Source organism: Periplaneta americana, chromosome 10 (genome assembly GCF_040183065.1).
Source record: "Periplaneta americana isolate PAMFEO1 chromosome 10, P.americana_PAMFEO1_priV1, whole genome shotgun sequence".
Lineage (NCBI taxonomy): Eukaryota > Metazoa > Arthropoda > Insecta > Blattodea > Blattidae > Periplaneta > Periplaneta americana.
The window spans coordinates 109,105,408-109,126,255 of record NC_091126.1 but is presented as its reverse complement, the minus strand read 5'-3'; the positions used below and the strand labels follow the sequence as shown (position 1 = coordinate 109,126,255).

Here is a 20,848-nt window from a genome sequence, read left to right as displayed (position 1 = left end):
ACGGTCTTACTAATAAAAACTCTATGTACAGACGTTTAACTGTCTTATACTTATACAATGAGTAGCTCGTTTATAAGTCGTGTGTAAATTCCTTACTAATAATCACTACATACGTCGTGTATAACAGTATAACTGTTACACAGCTACGTCTTAGTTTCGTCATTACTTCGTTACGAAAGGTAATAGAATATCTGAGGTTCTCTACTGCATCCGGTAGAGCGCTGTAGTGTGGCGTGTTAAGTATCGATAGTACAACTGGCTCTAATCGATTACCACACTACATTTTGGTCAAAGAGTACAAGCTACAGCAATATTATTCTAATAATTCTATGATCTTTGGTTTGTTCGTCTGTGGTTACAAGGCAACCATCGTCATAAAATGACAGTCGATACGAACAGCTGTTAGAGGGGAGGCCATTTTTTTTCTCTATATACAACGCTTAAACATGGGGTTTCGTGTATATAACTACTGCAAAGCAATTCGCATTGTATAGTTACAGCCTTTTTATACGTCCATAGCTTATTCACGGTTTATTAGTAACGTTTTCTGTCTCTACTCTGCATAAGTCTCGTATAAAAACTATACACGGTTTATTAGTAAGACTGATACTGTATTTATTAAGATGTGGTTACTTTATAAACAGTATGTTAGTGCAAGAACTCTTTTTTTTCATATTTAATAATTCTGGCATGTGTCAATAAATATGCTTGAGACCTCTGTCTCGCTGAATTACTCTTTACTAACTGGAAACATATTCCAAATTTATATTTTAAAAAAGTATTAAAATATCCTCACAATTTAGAGCATAACAATTCCCGAAATAATCATCCTACATTAAATTATTAAGATAAAAATGATTCAATCTATCGCTTGTAAAAATACATTTATGGTCCTAATAAATTAAGAAATAATTTACATCCAACAGATTTATTGTAAAATGACCTGCAGTTATTATATTGAATTTTATTGTACCTTAATAAATTGAGTTAAGGTACAATAAAATTTAATCAAGTTTCAAACAAAGTAATTCCATATTTCCAACAGGGGGACAATAAATACTTAAAGTAATGCTAAACTCGAAAAACTTATTGATGCAAATTAATTTCATATTCTATACCACTGGCGCCAAAAAAATGTGTCCTATTGTTCATACTGATTCAAGATGAATAGTTTCTTAGTGTTTGTCCATTCCACTTGTTTTATTGTCCTTCCCATTTCTATTTCTCTCATTTTTAGTAGTTACTTCACATGTAGTATATGTTTTACTTTAATATGTATAATGACCATGAAGATATTTGGATATGTCTTACAAAATTCTTGCTGAAGACCATTGTGGTAACATTCTGCCGCATCTGTAGTTTGTACATTTCGAAATTTTCGTGCTTCAGCCCAGAATTCTGGCGGGGGGAAGGGAGGTTGATGTGCCAATGTAGTTTTCCAGAATATAATAATATTCAAAACATTCTCTAATAGGAGGGGCCTCTGATATTAGCTCTGCAAAAAATCTGATACTGGTACTTCTGTTGCTGGTAAATAACAAAGAACGAAATATAAAAATTTTTAACCACTTTCGAATTTCAGGTGCTTTGTGTCTCAGCTGCTGGTTTGATATACTGTTTGTTTCCTTTAATTTTCCAGAGCAAAAACTGTCCTAAGCGAAATTTACACTTTGTAATTTTAACACTGGGAACATTTATTTTGGCAGCATTGTGTGATGCTATTTCATGATATAACAAGAGCTTTGAAATGATTAACTGCTAACTACTACCTGGGTGAAAGTAGCACTGAAGCGGTTCCTGTGATTTCTGAAGTGAAAACCGTTCAATTTATAAGGCATTTTTTTTTGTGGAGATGCAGTTGATTGTATATGCAAGGTGTAAAAGTGCCTAAACAAACTGACCCCAGTGCTGTCATGGAGGCCACACGAGGCCATATATCGTATGGAACCTACAATTTTTTTTTAATTAATCGTATGGGGAAATGAAAATTTTGTCTGTAAGGAGCCATACGGCATATGGGTGCCTAAATTTTGTACGTGGAGATCTATACAGTTCTTAGATCATCTCTTGCTGTTCCTACTGTACCTACCGGTATTTTGTTTGATGTTCATAAACAAAAATTATCCACCTCTTCAGCAGTGGAATCCAGAATTATATAAAATAATGGTTAAAAAACAAGAAGTGCTGCAAATATACACTCCAAGATTCATCGAGACAAGTGTGCATCTATGATGGTGCTACATGGTGTATTCTTTAAATCAAACTTGTACAATTAAATTGTAAAGCAAAACAATTTATTTACTTCTTCTTTAATATTAAAAAAATAATTAAATGACAATTGGAGAGATAGAGAGAGGAGAGTAAAATATATTTCAAGGGACAAAACAAGGGGTGGGGTGCATGGCCAAGAAAAAAATTACCATGACAGCACTGACCAAACCTAACCTGTTACAGACTCATGTATGTAAGGTGAAGAAGCCGAGTATGAAGGAAACTACCTCAGCGCTAGTTTAACTCTTATAGATGAACCATATAAAGAACTTCAAGTGTCAATATTGTCTCAAAGGTTTCTGTGTAACAAACTTCATTTAGAAATGTCCATCTGCGATTATGTTAACTGTAGAAGAAGAAATATTGTCGTAATATGAAGTTACTCAAATTTCCAATTAAGGACAAGGAAGGGCTACAAAAATTATTTTTGATTTCACCCTAATAAATTGAACGATTTTCACTTCAGAAATCACCGTAACTACCTCAGCACTAATTCATGTAATTTAAGGACCAGTATAAATGAAATTTGATTAAAGTGAGAAAGAAATCCGTAAGGGAGGCGGTCAGGAGGGATTGAGGTTGTCTACTAATTCGTTACAAACAACTATTATAGACTATTTCATTTGACTAACGATGATTTGTAGAGAGCAAAATACCTACAGTAGGGTAAAGAATTTAAATCAGTACGTTTATGAGAACGGATATGAAAGTGTCAGGAAAATAACAGGATTACCGTATATTGCAATTAACTCTGCATTGGCAGAGAAACCGCACAGGGTATCGTAAGTCTGCTGAAAATTAGAAAATTGTGTAAAAAAATGCATTCAGAGCGAATTTTCCAGCCTGATAATATCTCGCCCACGTAATGGACATAATTCAATACCGTAAGACTGATATGAAACGAATACTAGAACAATTTGTTAACGAAAGACGATGTTCAGTAGTTATTTAACAACATACAGAGCAAATAAAAACACAAACGCATATTCTAGCAATAGTTCAGATGAAAAGAAAATGATTAGTACGACCGCTTATTCGTAAAAAGAACACTGCCAGCTGTGTAGCCTACATGAAGCAATATATCAGGCCTACGTTATGAACACGTTGAATTTAATGTGGACGAGAAACGTACAGTTATTATTTATCTGCTTCCATATCGCATCATATAATACACCTGTAAAATGAAAACATGTAGGCCTAGCAAAGAGGAAACATGTTTGGGGGGGGGGGGGAGGAAGTTGTAATTCTTCCCCTATCGGATAAATTTCAGAAGAGGGTGCCTTTTCGTGAGCATCATGATGTGCATTCAACAAACGCAGACAAATCTGCTCTTTTTAGTATTTTGTGATAATTGTTGCTAGTGAGGTACTGTATACTGGAAATTAAAAACAATTAGATATCGTACATCAAATGATGACAGATTATATATTGAACGCAAACAACATTCTATCAGCCATGTACCAAAATGTCATCTATGTGTGTTAATGAATTTGGATAAAACAAGCTTCTGTATGCTACAATTTAGCGACACATCAAAGTAACATAACCTCACATTACAATGAGAAAGAAATTTGTAGGTGACATGACGTAAAAAAGTCATCCCACAGTCGTATTACTCTATGTACTTTTCAGGTACTCTGCCATCTAGTATTGGTTATTGCAAGCTCATTTCTCGACACTAGTGACTCATAGCGTCCGTTATTTTCCAGTTGCGTCCAAATTTAATATAAGCTTGGCTGATCTGTTTTATATATGATCTAGGCTTTAACTAATGTTTTCCAGCAGATCGAAGAATTCATAGACACGTTCCTTGTTGAGCCCATTCGCTCGACCCATGGATGTTACCTCTCTCTGCCTTCACAATTTGGGATGCCTCTTAGGCTGTGCATAATACCATTTCTTCAATGCTTGGTCCTTTTCACGATTGAAATTAAATGGCAGTCCATTTCTCTGAGCTATATCAAAAGCAAGTTTCCTAACATCTGTTGGAGTTAAACCAAATATCATTTATTCAAACTTTAGAATGTGATTTTCAAGTTCATTTTCAATTTTTGCCGAAAATACTGTGGTTCTTCCAAACGATTTCACAACTCCATTAGCAATTACGTTTTTGTTTTTCGCATGTTTTAGTATTGTAGGCTTAGGCACATTGTACATTCGGGCACATCCATTTATTCCATGATCGCCATTCATAAGCTATATGCAGCAACAGCAAGATTTTTGCCATTCTGGAATTAATGTAAAATGCAATTATAATTTGTTATAAAGGAAGAAACTTAAAAACGCCAGAACATGAAATGTGGAAATTATTCGATTAAATTCTAAATGCATAATTTATTGTGTTTATGCTATTTTTGTCCCAGTAATTTTTTATTATTTGTAATGAACGTCTGACATGACTATTTCAAATTCAGAATTGAATGTGTTTTATTTCCTAAAAATAAAAATTACCGTATTATATTCATATTGAAATGGTAAGAATTTAATAAATTATAATGGTTGATTTAAATTAGGTATGTTTTTCTTCATACGTCACTATAATTTCAAACATATAATGAAAGTTCCTATATTCTTCCGGTACATTATAGGAAACTGAAGCCGGTACAAAATACGCAACCTCGCCATATTTTCTTTGTTAAATTCTTGCTGCTTAATGGTTTCTAACAGAAGTCTGTAACTTAATGGCAATTACAATATATAAATGTAGTTTTAAATAATATATAGCATTGTGGACTTCCACTTACCTTCCGCAAGTAATTGTTGTAGCCATGTAGCGCAAAAACTAGATTGAAACTACCTAAAACAAGTTTTTTTCACTTCATGTCTACACAACACAACCCACAGGCTCCGTCTCTCATAAAATGGAATATTTGTAAATATAGTTCACAATGTTTGACGTAGATGACAACACTTAACAAGGAACTAATTTTCAAGACGGTGATACAATTTAGGCAACAACGGTACAAATTACGCAACTCTCCCCTAATAACACGCATTTCTCATACTTATTATTAATTTCCTCCCGAGTGTCATTTATACTGCATTTGTTACTGTTGCTCCAAGATATTTGAATTTGTCCACCTCTTTCGAAGGATAAATCTCCAATTTTTATATTTCCATTTCTTACAATTTTCTTGTCACGGGACAATCATATACTTCGTCTTTACGATATTTACTTCCAAACCTATGACTTTACTTGCTTTAAGTAAAATTTTCGCGTTTTCGCTAATCGTTTGTGGATTTTCTCCTAACATATTCACGTCATCCGCATAGACAAGAAGCTGACGCAACCCGTTCAATTCCAAACCCTCTCTGTTATACTGAACTTTCCTAATGGCATATTCTAGAGCGAAGTTAAAGAGTAAAGGTGATAGTGCATCTCCTTGCTTTAGCACACGTTGAATTGAGAAAAAAAACATCAGAGAGTAGCTGGCCTATACGGACCCTGCTGTAAGTTTCACTGAGGCATACTTCAATCAATCGAATCAGTTTCTTGGGGATACCAAATTCAATAAGAATGCTATATAAAACCTCTCTGTTAACCGAGTCATATGCCTTTTTGAAATCTATGTATAACAGATGTACTGTACCCTTAGATCCACACTCCCATTTCTTCTCCAATATCTATCGAATACAAAAACTCTGATCAATAGTCTACCTGTTACGCCTAAAACCGCACTGATTATCGCCAATTATTTCATCTACATATGGAGTTAATTTTCTCAAAAGAATATTGGACAAAATTTCGTAGGACGTCAACAAATGTGATATTCCTCGAAAGTTACTACAGTTCTTTTCCGCTTCTTAATGGTAGGTACAATTAAGGACTCCTTCTATTGTTCTAGTACAATTTCCTTTCCCCAAATAGCAGGTAGAAGGAGATATAAGTTACATAAATTAATATTTGTAACAGCAGGTACAGGAAACTGCACATTAATAACGAAAGCACAAGATATGGAGGACAAAATCAACACATCCTTTAATGATATTAATGCCATTAAAATAAAAACAGACCAAACAAAATACAGAATACCAATCTGTAGTGAAAAGCAATGAGTCAAAACACACACATAATGCCAAACAACAAAATGCAGCAACGAAAGCAAATTAATTCTGAGGCAATAAAACTAAACGCATTGCCGGAAATGCACATACAACACTTATCAAATAGGTAACTAATAAATTACAGAAATCCACCAGCATGCAAATTACGGAAATACATATATAACATTACAAGAAATAATACAAAATTTGAGAATGCAACCGCAGTGATTAATACCATAAACCTAGTCAACAAAATCAAACACAATTATATTCCACATAACAGAACATTAGCATCATTTGATACAGCAAATTTATATACAAACATAGCAATAATTCTAAGTAGGATGGAAGAATACGAGTCCCAAAGAAGATATTTTGAGGAGATTTCGGAGGAGGAAGGCCGGTGGGAAGACCGCGTAACAGATGGAAAAATGGTGTATTTCAGGATGCACTACAAATCCTCAAAATCCGGAATTGGAGAGTCGCAGCACAGTATCGACAAGTTTGGTGGAGTGCAACTGGATAGGCCATGACCCGAAAACGGGCCGACGCGCCATAGAGAAAGAAGAAGAAGAAGAAGAAGAAGAAACATAGCAATAATAGAAACGCTCAAAATACTCGAACAAATGCTCAACAAAGAAAAGTACCTCTGACTCGTAATTTCTGTTAGAGGCTGAGTAGACCTCAGAGCCCTAGTGCGGCTGGAAGGATTAGATAAGTGGAAAAATCCATGACCCCATCGAAAATCGAACGCGCGACCTTCTGGCTCGCCGAGTTACCCCTTAACCGCCACGCTATCGCGCTTTCCAACACGGAACAAACACATACTAAGTAACGAGGCTAGCAAACACGCAGAAAAAATAATTACCTGATACAAATACGAGTACGTAATTGATATGTTAATTTTATACAATGACAATAAAAGACAAACAGAAAAGTTGTTTAGCTTGGTTTTTAGGACTCGATCCGATATGGGTTCGTACTCGTGTGCGTCCTATGTATGCGATGATTATTCAAGTCCGACAGGTGGTATTCCTGAATCCGATGCTGACAAGTGGGTCATCATGCCTCAGTCCCTGATAGAGCTAGGTACCATCCACACATGAGAGTAGCCTGATAAACCCCGGGAGCCTGGAGCCCCAAACCTTTCCTTTATCAGCATCGGAATCACGTACGACTCTCAAGACTTCACCCCAGCCTATTTGTTACCAACAGACTTCCATCAACATCTAAGAAATACACATTCTAAACTAAAGCACGCAATAGAAATAGAGCACGAAAATCTGTATTTTTTATACATTATGAAAACAAAATCTACAAGTACGAATTTAAGATGCACAGAAAATTCACAACAATTATAACTAGAGCTAGGATTTATATGTAATAAGAGTTAAGAATGACGCCGAGTATAGTTCAGTCGGTGTGATGCCGGTTAAGATGGTTTTAAGCCTGGTTGACAAGACTCGAAATGGAAGAAAAGTCACAAGGACTAGGCAATGCAGCTTTTAAACCCCCGCTATTTTGTAAGTGGTGGTTAAGAAGATTAAAGACTCTTAGCGCTAACTAATGGAAGTACTGAATGACAAGAAAGCCAAGTATAAGGAATGGGGGGCATGGCTTGCATGTTTACAAACTATACCGACTAAACTATTAGCTTTTACTACATACCAATCCTACCTTTAATTATAACAACCGGGTTGAGGTTCTTTCCGGGATTTTTACCTGAACCCTTTAAGAGGAAATGCTGGGTATTTTCTGACACTTTACCTTGGATTCATTTCGCTGGCATTATAACATGCATTTCACTTATACACTAGATAACCGTAACAGTTGATAAATCGTCGTGAAATAAACCAATTAACAAGATAACACAAACTTGCAGATTTCCGTACTATAGTACTGAGATTGATTAACATACCAATGAACGACGACTATATCGAAAAAAAATATTACTACATATATATATATATATATATATATATATATATATATATATATATAGTACAAGATAATGATTTTAATTGTAATAATTATAATAGGAACATTAATAAAGAGGCCAAACAAAAGCAGAATAAACCGAAACAAACAACAATAAGGTAATAAATACGTAACACTGACATATCACAATACTAACATACGAAATTGCAGTTCCAATAAAAAATTAAACACAACATATCATACAAAACAAAATAAGACATTACAGAACTATCTAAACAATCACACCAACAAACAAATACAATTTAATTCGAGTCTACAAATTAAAATGCAACTGATGTCCAGATTTATGCACAAGACAAATTGAAAAAGCCTTCCAAATAAGATAAAACGAACATTATATTAAAACAGAAAATAAACCATATAATACATCACATTGTGTAAAACACATAACTGATAACAACCATAATTACAATAATATAGAAACATATCGAGATACTACACATCATACCTAAATTTACACAATTATTAGAACAATATAAGTTATACAACCATACAATAACATATCCGCAACATACAGAGTGATTCAAAACCTCTGCGACAAACCCTGAGGGGTAATAGATCTAACAATAAGGAACACTTTTTGTTAAACAACCATGTCTTGTGACTTGTCGTTTCGAAGTAACCGTTGAAAATGTTTTTGCGCGGGCGTATGTCAATGTATGCGAATGTGTGCACCCCTGTTTCTTTGTTTGTTGAGATGTTTGTAAGAGACGAGAAGAGTTGTTGTTTGTTTACGTTTTATGTTCAATACCTTCTCGTTTCAGTTCAGTCTGATCATCAATTGAGAATGGATGTCTACACTTTTCCCGAGTTAACCGACATGGTAATGTGTTATGGGGAGGCTCGCGGAAACGAAACAAGAGCTCTCAACATGTACCAACAGTAGTTTCAAAACAGAAATCACCCTCACCACACAATGTTTGCTCGACTTTATCTCGCCTTCGAGACGATGGATCTCTTCGTCCCCAGCGCATTGATGGAAGACTGCGTAGACATCCATTCTCAATTGATGATTACACTGAACTGAAAGGAAAAGGTATTGAACATTAAACGCAAACAAACAACAACCACCCTTCTCGTCTCTTACAAACATCTCTACAAACAAACAAACAGGGGTGCATACAATCGTATACATTGATGTACGCACGCGCAAAAACATTTTCAACGGTAACTTCGAAACGACGCGTCAAAAGACATAGGTTGTTTAACAAAAAGTGTTCCTTATTGTTAGATCTAACACCCCTCAGAGTTTGTCGCAGAGTTTTTCAATCACCCTATATATGGCCGTGTATACCATTCTCGATCATCTAGCCTGTTTATCAGCAATCACGGAAACGTGGTTAATTCTTGACAACGATCAAGTTACAGATGCGGTGCACCAACATTTTCTCTCGATTAACTTAGTACCATCAGTTGACGGTACGCTCACTTGAGAAGAATCATCTGAGCGCTAGGTTTCCGCGTATGAAACAACGAATGAACGAACGCACTCTGTCTATTATAGCTTCGCTTTTGTTTGTCGGACTATTTGTTTCAAGTAACGAATTACAAAAATTATGGAAGAAAAAAAAGAAAACAGCACCAAACTTCTCGCAGTTAAAAGTGGGAATTGTTTTAGAACTTGTCAGAAATTCTGCATCTGTATTAGTTATTATACACACACACACACACACACACACATACACACACACACATATATATATATATATATATTGTTTTGCTAATGTGTATTAGTTCTAGAACTATTTCTAGTTTTAATTTCTTTTGACGTGTCCAACATCATCCTGTATGATCCTTAGGACGAAATAAAATTCACACATACACACATAAAAACACACGAAAGTACTGACGGAAATTCTCTAAGAGAAAAGCAGACTATCTGGTTGGATTTAACGTCACAATTCAATGCTGTCCCAAGCGTAAATATTTGTGTCCAAAACATAATGTAATATTTAAAACGGCAAATCTATATCTAATAAGTGATAACCTCGCATTTTACAAAATGCGCCATTTAGTTTAACTACATTATTACCGGTACAGAATAACTACTTTATTATTATGTTAACAAAATTGGATAGTTAGCTAATATTTTATCCTCGAGTAGAAGTCCCGATCTCCCAAAGCAGAAACATATATAAAAAATTCGTCTATTTAGAGAAAAACATTTCTATTATTCACCTGCAATTTTACAGATACGAGGTATCACTTCTTAGCCATCGATATATTACTAGACCTCCTTGTGAAAACTGTTGGATAGTGTAAGGAGTGATGAAATGAAATTGATTATTAGACATAAGTGAATAAAATGAATTCATTGCAATTGATCAGTTTTTGTTGTTTAGTCAACTGTCCAACAGGTCTGAACACCACAAGTAATACCACGAAGACACCACTTATGAGGCAACTAGGCCAGGAGATAATGGGGTAAGTTGACCAGTTCCTTTCACCCTCCATTATATACATCGCCGACTAGCTATATATTACACTAGTCAGACGTCAGATGCATAGGAACAGTAAACTGTTTTTCCTGTGACACATATCGTCAAGTGCCTGAATAGATGTACAGTTCCCCCCCCCCCCAAAAATGAGACGATGGAATATTCTTAAGTCTCAGGTGTAAGACACTGCGCATGATCGGATACCAGAGAACTGATGCACAAGATTACGAATATTTGAGTTACTTAAATTCAGGCTATTTCGTTTGTTCCGAAATGCACTTCAAAAACTGCAAAAAAAAGTATGGTAATATGACGTAAATAACAGCTAATTTTCGTCGTTGTTCCTGCAATAACTCCTATGTGACATATTTACCGATTTTCAGATTTTTTCTGTGTTAAATAACTTAAATAGTGATACAGCCTATATGTTATTATATTTCTTTCTTTCGAAAATGTAACAATTGACTATCTGCTATTTACCACTCCCATAGAATAAATAAATGTGTTTTTCTTCCTACTGAAAAATTTTATACTTTGCACATAGGAGTTATTGCAAGAACAACGACGATATATATATATATATATATATATATATATATATATATATATATATATATATATAGTGTAGTTAAATCGACATTTGAATCTTCATGGCTAGATCGATACTCCGCGCACAAATGAACACTTTCGTGTCGTTTCAATAGCTCATATATTAAATCTGCTGCGTATTGTGCAAAAGCGAGCAGGTTCGATTCCTAGTCTATACCAACGATTTTCTTTTTGTCTGAACAAAGATGAAATAGAGTTTTACATAGTCCTGAGATTAAGTGTTAATGATCACAGACAATACAAAATTACAAATTGTAATACTATAAACGTTAATCTAACGACTGGAATTACACCATATATATATGGTGTAATTACAGTCGTATATATATATATATATATATATATATATATATATATACACACATACATACATACATACATACATACATACATACATACATACATACATACATACATACATACACAGTGTAAATGCATAGGATAGTAAAAACTAACAATTACAATGAAATTGAAGAATGTAAAATGCTGTAACAACAAGCATTACGAAATTAATTTTAAATAACTAGATTTAAATATTAACCGTATCATCCACCGAGACATGGTGAGACAAACATTTATCCAGCTTTTTAATTTCAACGCTGGCAGGTTCCCATTCAAAATACTGACAAAGTATATTATAGCCCGGATCATTTAGAAAGACTTTCCCAGAGAGAAAACGTGCGAGTTAGAGTGCTGACTTCCCCTCCTCGAGAAGGCTTTAAATCAAGTTTCTTTGTTCATTTCATTTACTGTATTCTATAGATCTCACATTAGTATTGAAGCTTCAAGATGTGGAGTAAGTCACAATTTTGTAAGATTAAAATTGTACAAATGTTTGTACTATATAGATGAGGAGGCGAGATGTGGCATATGACTGTGTCACATGGAAAATAATGAGGTATCAGAAAGAGAGTTGTTTCATGATATACGAATCTACTGACACGAAAGTTCATCTTCCTCCTCTATACCCAATGGTGATATAGCCAAGGCACATGATAAGATCGCAGGATAAGTCTTGCCTCCTCTACTACAGTATAGCTCACCTCAAAATGAGTTACATGGCGCTTGGCGCTCGATAGAAAATACGAGTATCCTGAGTAAATCTGTGATCGGTCAGACTGCCGTACAGCATCTTAAGACCCCCCTTTGAGGATATTATTTACCGAATGGAGCAATAGTCACTTGCAAAAAGGGAAACATTATCATTTGAAATGACAATTGTAGGAGCATGATAAAAACAAGGATCACAACAAGTACAAATACGAAGACGACAAGCACCACAACCACAACAAGGACAAAGACAAGGACGACGACAAGGATCACAACATGTGCTGCTACAAGCACCACAACAAAGATCACGATAAGGATCAAGAAATGAACCTCGATAAGGATTATGATAATGAATAAGATCACAATAACGACGCTGACAAAGAAAATAAGGACCATGATAAGGTCCACAATAAAGACAACCATCATCGCGATAAGAACCATGACAAAAATAAGGATCACAGTGAGGACTAGAAGAAAGAAAACAAAGATCAGCATAAGGGCCCTGACAAAGACAACAAACACCGCGATAAGGACTACGACAAGGTCAACGACAAGAATCACGACAGGCCTAAGTATCACGACGTGAATCATGGTCCTTGTCATGATCCGTGCCTTGATACTTGTTATCCTTATCGTGATATATGTCGTGGTCCTTATCGTGATCGTTGCTGTAGATCTTATAATGATCCTTGTTGTCTTTGTCATGGTCCTTACCGCGGTCACCGTTGTGTTTGTCATGTTTCTTATTGTTGTCTTTGTTGTGGTCCTTATCATGATCCTTGTCACTGCAATGGCCCTTATCATTCTTGTCATCTTGTATCGTGATCCTTATCGTGGTATTTGTCTTTGTTATGGTCCTTATAGTGGTCTTTGTCCTTATAGTGGTTAAAGTCGTGACCCTTATCGCGAACTTTTTCCATTTCGTAATTATTATCATGGCCCTTGTCTTTGTCCATGTCGCGTTTCTTATATTGGTCCTTGGTTTTCTTGTCATGGTTCTTATCGCGATCCTTATTGTTTTTGTCTTGGTTTTTGTCTTTGACATAATATAAATGACATAATATGTATAGGATATTATTCTTTATCGTGATTTTTGTTGTTTTTATCGTGGTCCTTATTGGCATTGTAATAGTCCTTATTGTCTTCCTCTGCTTTTGTCATAGTTCTTATTAGGTAATTGTTGTTTTTGTCATTGTCCTTATCGTGGTCTTGGTCTTTATCATGGTTCTTGTCTTCATCCTAATCGTGGCCCCTATCGTAGACATTCTCGTGGTGCTTGTCGTGTATCCATGTTGGGATCTTTGTTGTGGTCCCTGTCTTTGTTATTGTCGTGGTTCTATAGTGGTCCTTGTCAATCTCATAGTTCTTATCGCAATCCTGTTCCTTGTTACCCTTATCGTGGCCTTTTCATGATCATTCTCGTGGTGCTCGTCGTGGCCCATGTCATGATCTCCATCGTGGTCGTTATCTCTGTCCTTATCGTTATCCTTATCTTTGTCCTTATGGTCATTGTCTTTGTCCTTGTGGTCCTTGTCTTTGTCCTTGTGGTCCTTGTCTTTGTCCTTGTGGTCATTGTCTTTGTCCATGTGGTCACTGTCTTTGTCCTTGTGGTCACTGTCTTATCCTTGTGCTCATTGTCTTTGTCCTTGTTGTGGTCCTTGTCATTCTCATAGTTCTTATCGCAATCGTTGTCCTTGTGATCTCTATCACAGTCCTCCTTGTGAACTGTCGTGGTCCTTATAGTGATTCCTATCAAAGTGCTTTTCGTGGCCATATCGCCATCCTTATTGTGGTCCTTGTCTTTGCTTTGTCCTTGTCGTGGTCCTTGTTCTGTTTGATGCAGTCCTTATCGTGATTCTTTCGTGGTCTTTTATGGTTCTTTCTTAATTCTTATCTTAGTCTTTCCGTGGTCCTTGACGTGATCCTTATCGTGGTAGTTCTCATTCTCCATGTCGTGGTCCTTATAGGGATCGTTGTCTTTATCGCAGCTATCAGAGCGGTCCTTGTTTTCTCCATGGCCCTTATCATAATTCTTGTTGCCATTGTACTGTTCTTTATCGTTCTACTTGTTGTCATTGTCATGGTTTTTATAGTGGTATTTCTTTTTTCGTCATGATCCTAATCTTGTTAAAGTTCGAAGTCCTTATCGTGATCCATGTCATGGTTCCTACCATGATCCTTGTTTTTTGTCATTGTTCATGTCGCGATCCTTATCGTGATCTTTGTCATGGTGTTAATAGTGGTCCATATCTGTGATCCTTATCGTGGCCCATGTCGAAGTCCTTATCGTGATTCTTGCCATGGTACTTGTCACAGTTCGCGCCGTGATCCTTATCCTGATCCTTGTGATCCCTATCGTGGTCCATGTTCTGAACCTTATCGTCGTCCTTATGAACCTTATAGTGGTCATTGACGTGATCCTTATCGTGGTCTATATTGAGGTCCTTATTGAGATTCTTATTTTGAAGCTTGTCGTGTTTCATGTCGTAATCCTTACCGTGCTCTCTATCGTAGTCCTTATCGTGCTTCTTGTCGTGGTCCATGTTATGATCCTTGCCGTTTTCATGTTGTGATCCTTATTGTGGTCCTTGTCTTTCATAAACTTTGTCCTTTTCGTGACCGTTTTGAAGGTCGTTGATATCTTTGTCGTGGTCCTTGTTGTCTTTCTAATAGTACTTTTCGTGGTATTGGTCCTTGTAATCCTTATCGTGGTTCATGTCGTGGTATTTATCGTAATCCTTGTCCTGATGTTTGTCGTGTTTCTTGTAGTATATTATCGTGGTCCTTGCTATCTTTCTAATGATTCTTTTCGTAGTTCTGGTACTTGCAATTCTTATCGGTCCATGTCGAGGTATTTATCATAATCCTTGTCATGGTGTTTATCGTGTTCCTTGTAATATGTTATCGTGGTCCTGATCTTTGACCTTGTCACGGTCCTTGTTGTTTTTGTCGTGATCCTTACATGTTCCTTGCTGTCTTTTCCGTGGGCCTACATTTGTCATTTCAAAATTAATATTGTTCTCCCTCTTTGGCGAATGACTTTCGTGTTACACGGTATATTTCAAACTTTCATGAAAAGATAAACGTTCAAGGACGTAAAAAGAGACCTACACCAGAAATAGACAACTGATAACAATTTGCACTGGTGTGTACTTTCCAGTTGGATATAAATGGGTTTACGCTACGTCGATATCGCGTGAACCGCGCTGTAGAACTTTAACTTTCGACGACCAATCAACCAGAACCTCAATCAGAGTATTTTAAATCAATGTTCAGTATTATAATCAAGTAGTATTATTATTTTTAAAAAAATCTGGTGGTCTACTTTAAAACAAACGAACATGACAGTTGTGTGATAAATTAAATAATTTGCATCAATAGAACAATAGGTAAATAGTCTGTTTACAATGAGGTCAGTATTCAACTATTCAACTACTTTTCACTTCACAAAAACACAAACAAAAACACATATTTAAGCAATTTTCTCTTTTCTTTATTAATGCAGGGCTGCCAAGTTAAAATTCTGAAACAAGCTGAAATGTGTGTTAAAAAACAACAAAAATAAGCTGACACCTCTAATATTACTTTCGTAGTATGATAAAATAAGTAAATACATTACCATGCATACAATAACAAATTATTCAGGATTGAAAATGTGAAACATACAACAAATACAGCTAGATTACTATGAATTATTTTATTACACTCTTCAGTGGCACATCTGACTATTAAAACATTTTTTATCGAACACTTGTGCAGGGCACTTTCCATCATAGTTCAATTTGCAACACACAATGGAAAAGAGAGTTCTGGATCTTCTCTTTGCACAATAACACCAATCCTGCTATTTCCGCAGTGCTTTGCGTGTTCAAGATGCATCATTTCGTCTTTGATTCCGTCAAGTACGTCAAATCATGCTGCCATCTTGTTTTCCTCTACTTCACCATGTTCAACTCAAGATAATCGGTCCCACACCCGTGATCAAATTTGATCATCATCAACTCTCTTGTTTAACTTTGACCGAGGATGATGCACCGGAAATTGGCGTTGAATATGATTAAGTGTCGACTTAACAATGGTCAAATTTTAATCGAAAATGGTGCACACGGGTGAATATCAATTTACATTGTGAGTAAAAAATGCAACAATATCCGTTCACAGGATCCTCTCATATTTTCTGCGGTACATAGAAGTAGAGAAGAAGAGTTTTAGGGCCGCATTCAGAAACGTCACTTCAAATTCACAGTCACTTACGTCCGACTTTAGTATGCAGAAAACGCAGAATTTATATTCAGAGTAACGATTTAACTATCACTTTAGTCGTTTATTAGCCAAAAGCTAGTACGTCTCAAGACATTAAGGGTGCTATGCATAGACATTTCGCTAGCCTGCGCTACGAGCGTGCTAAACTAGCCCCGGCTATCGAGTGATTACTTGTACAGGATTCATATCACATCACATCGCTAACACTGGTTTATGAATACGAAAAACGTTAGTTCGCTGATCATCCACCGGAAGCCCGCGCTAAGAATGTCTATGAATATGGCCCGTAAAGACTAACATTTTACCTCACTCAGTGCTATAATTTGTAGTGAGATATAGTGAGACACTTGTTTAGTACGATAAAGTTAAGCTTACGTCTTGAAATGGATTTAGAAGATGGCAATTTCCAAGAATATTCATGGATGATGCGTTGTGTCTCTTTTAATTGAGTTATTTTATGACGCTGTATCAACATCTCAGGTTATTTAGCGTCTGAATGAAATGAAGAGATAATGCCGGTGAAAGGAGTCCGGGATCCAGCACCGAAAGTTACCCATCATTTGCTCCTATTGAGTTGAGGGAAAACCCCGGAAAAAACCTCAACCAGGTAACTTGCCCCTACTGGGATTCGAACCGAGGCCACCTGCTTTCGTGGTCAGACGCGCTAATCATTACTCCACAGGTGTGGTCTGCGTTGTGTAATTTTTACTTCTTTATTTTCAAGTTATGAATATGTAACCATAACCTCAATTTTATCTCTAGTTTTTCTAGTTTATTCCGAAATTATGTAGCTATGAAGTGTATTTCAAATTTCTCAATTTGTATTATTATTATTATTATTATTCTTATTATTATTATTATTATTGTTATTATTATTATTATTATTATTATTATTATTACTGTACCTATTATTCCACTACCCAGCATGATATTTATTTCTGTGAAGATAGTACATGTTTTTAGTTCATTTTTACGCGTAGATCCTGAAAAAAATGCTCAAAATGCCACTCAAACCACAATTTTTAGATATTTTAGATATCCTACATTGAAAACGTGTTCGCATGCCACGTGCTAACACGCGTGTACACCTGTCCTACACGATTACTTACATACTTACAAAATGTAAAAATGATAATGTGTTATTTGTTATACCCTCTAACAAACCTTTGTCAGTTATCAGGATACAGGTAATAAATCTGTCCTTTCTTCTAGAAGTAGACACCGCAGAGAGATAAACCCAGGTAGACACGGTCTGGCACTTCTAATGGGGTTGTAATATTATTTCCTGCACAAAACGTGATGTGACTTATGTGAGAATATGTGTTTCTGTTTAGACGTTAATAGCATAATGAGTGAACTAGGGTTTGAGCATAATCCAGATAGCTGGCTATTGTTTATAGATTCATCAAAGTATAGCTTAAAAGCAGTGTTACTTCATAATTGTAATGAATTTCCATCTGTTCCGGTTTTCCATTCTGTAGGTCTTAAAGAAAGTTATCAAAACATGATTAAGATTGTGCGTGTTTTAAAATATAAGACTCATTGTTGGAAGATATGTGGTGACGTTAAATTAATTTGTTTGCTGCTTGGTTTGCAAGGGGGCTTCACAATATATATATATATATATATATATATATATATATATATATATATATATATATATATATATATTGTCCCACAAACGCCACACACACACACACACATATATATATATATATATATATATATATATATATATATATATTGCGTTTGTGGTACAGCCGTGCTACAGAATAACTTTATGTGGTACAACAGTGTATGTTGTAAGCGGCAGGAGTATGTTCCGGAGGAAAGTAATGTAAAACGAACACCATTAGTTCAGCCTGATAAGATTCTTGTTCCTCCCTTCCACATAAAACTGGGCTGATGAAGAATTTTGTTAAAGACCCTGTCAACTTAAAAATAAAGTAATTCTCAAAATAAAGGCTTTGTTTAGAGAAATGTAACAGTGAAAACCGCAAGTTTCTACGACGCTCCGTTCTCTTAAAACTGCGTGTATAATGATACACCAGGTATAGTCCGACCATTGGATCTGTGCCCCCGTAAGATATGCGAACTGAACCTTAATTCCTTTTCAGCCTCGGCAATTCATTTCTCTCCCTGTATTCCTATTTTTCTCTTGTCTATCCCTCTCTCTTTCTCTCCCCCACTACTCACAATTTTGAGCCTTCTCGAGGGACAGTTTATTTGCACTTGCAGTCCGGTGTTGTCAACTCAACATGAATACTGTAGCACGGAGTGGTGAAAGAAATATTATTAAGCAAGTAATAGCATTTTGCATAAGTCAATCAGCGTCATTAGACGTACTTAAATTAAATTATGAATAAGTAATCATTAACCTTACATTATTATAAGCAATATTCAAGAGACATGACACTGTTTCACGGAAGTTTGGCAACATCCCTATTCGGCAAGGTTCGTGGCCTGCTGCTTGACGTAGTGGGAGAGAGACGGGTGGAATGGGGTGAGTAGAGGCGTTAACTTTTCCAAGAACGACGACAGCGCTGAAGGGGCATAGATTCGATGGTCCGACAATAGTTCACTGCAATTCTTCCTTAGAGCTTCACTCAGTAGCGTTTCGTACAGTGAAGCAAGCAGTATCTTATTATTTTATATATTTAAGTTTGTGTTGTATGTTGCAATATTCATACTTGTATGTCACATATTATACAATTTATACAATTTCATCATTATGTAATACATATTGCATTTTACATTTTTATGTTTTATATGTTAATCTGATTATGTCGTAAAAGGCGAAAATATTAATTAAATATGTACACGTTTGCTAAGGAGAAATGTTAATTTTGGACCAGTTTATGCAATTTTTATTCTATTTTTTCCCCTAATATGTATGGATGTTTTCTGTACATTTCACATAACTGGTGCCAATGTGATCTTTTACATCTCTGTATTAAAAAATACAAATCGATGCCGAAGTGTCGACTTCTGCCATAATGGGGGAGATTTAGACTTAGTACGACAAACATAGGAATCACTTAAAAACCCAAAACTTACAACACAAAATTTGCTCTTGAAATATATCTGATTTTTTTTTATAAAATCATTACTTAGTTGGTCACATGTGAATTTTTCATTGGTGCCATTTTCCATTCATGCCCCGTGAAGCAATGTTTGGTGTTCTCCAACACATTCAAACCAAAGTTCTGTAGCATTGTCACCGTAGTAATACCCACCATACGTGGCACAATAGTTTTTTTTTTTTTTTGATTGTCCAAATTGTTTGATGAACTAGCTTCCTCCTCATACTCGCCGAGCATTAGATGGCTTCCATCTGTGGGAAAGCCTAACTTCTTTTTGCTGCTTAGTCTCCTTCAGCTGTTTGCTATAGTTTTCAGACGTTATTACGTCTGAGTTTTGCAGTTTTCTCGATGAAGTGTTAGCAGCGGAACTGGCGACATTTCCTCAAAGGAAGTAGCAGTAGCTGAGGAATTAGGAAAGCTTAAATGTCCTTGCGCAGATGGTGTCTGTGGTATTCTTGGGGAAGGAGAAATAATGTCTTCTTCAACGCGAATTTCACATCAATTTTTCCCTACGACCAGATCGTACTCAAGCATATTATCCTGCAGTACGTCAGGAAGTCAATTCTCTTACGTCATTATTTGTTAATCCAAATAGCCTTTAGAATCAAGGCGAAGGATATGCTGAACTAACTGATCTTCCATGTATGTATCGAGAGTTGTGGCTTCTCCTATTTGTCCGATATCAATTAAAATTAAAATATAAAGTTTGATTAAGATTTGTTAAATGGAAGATGAGCAGTTTCACACATGCAGGCAGACACAAAGAGAGAAAAAAACAGAGGGACAAAGTGACACTAAAAGGCCCTATGAAAGATTGCAAACTTTCCTAAGACAAAAAAAAAACACAAACATTTTTATAGAGACAATCCCGCTGGTCTTCTTAGAAGGACCACAAGCGAAATCTATACATGTCGATATCTACCCAAAAAAAACAGTGTCGAAATCTGAGTTACACTTTCATTCAAAAGACGACAGTAAACACGAAACGAAGATAATTTTTAGTGTAATCACTTTGGCATCTTTACTAATTTGTAAAATGTATAGGTCAATACAATGATTTGTGCATTTATTAATATCAGGCATGTCCAATCA

At 35.8% G+C, this 20,848-nt stretch overlaps 1 protein-coding gene across 4 annotated transcripts in view; it reads right to left on the bottom strand.

The window, feature by feature from the left end:
* Window positions 1-20,848, bottom strand: part of LOC138707947 (uncharacterized) — a 531,488-nt gene that overhangs the window by 455,154 nt on the left and 55,486 nt on the right. For 2 of the 4 annotated variants that reach the window (XM_069838011.1, XM_069838012.1), the window contains exon 2: window positions 9,224-9,336. The exons of the other annotated variants lie outside the window; for them this stretch is intronic. In XM_069838011.1, the coding sequence (XP_069694112.1) occupies window positions 9,224-9,313 (90 nt within the window). In that variant the 5' untranslated portion in view covers window positions 9,314-9,336. The remainder of the gene's footprint in view (window positions 1-9,223; window positions 9,337-20,848) is intronic. 4 annotated transcript variants of the gene reach the window in all.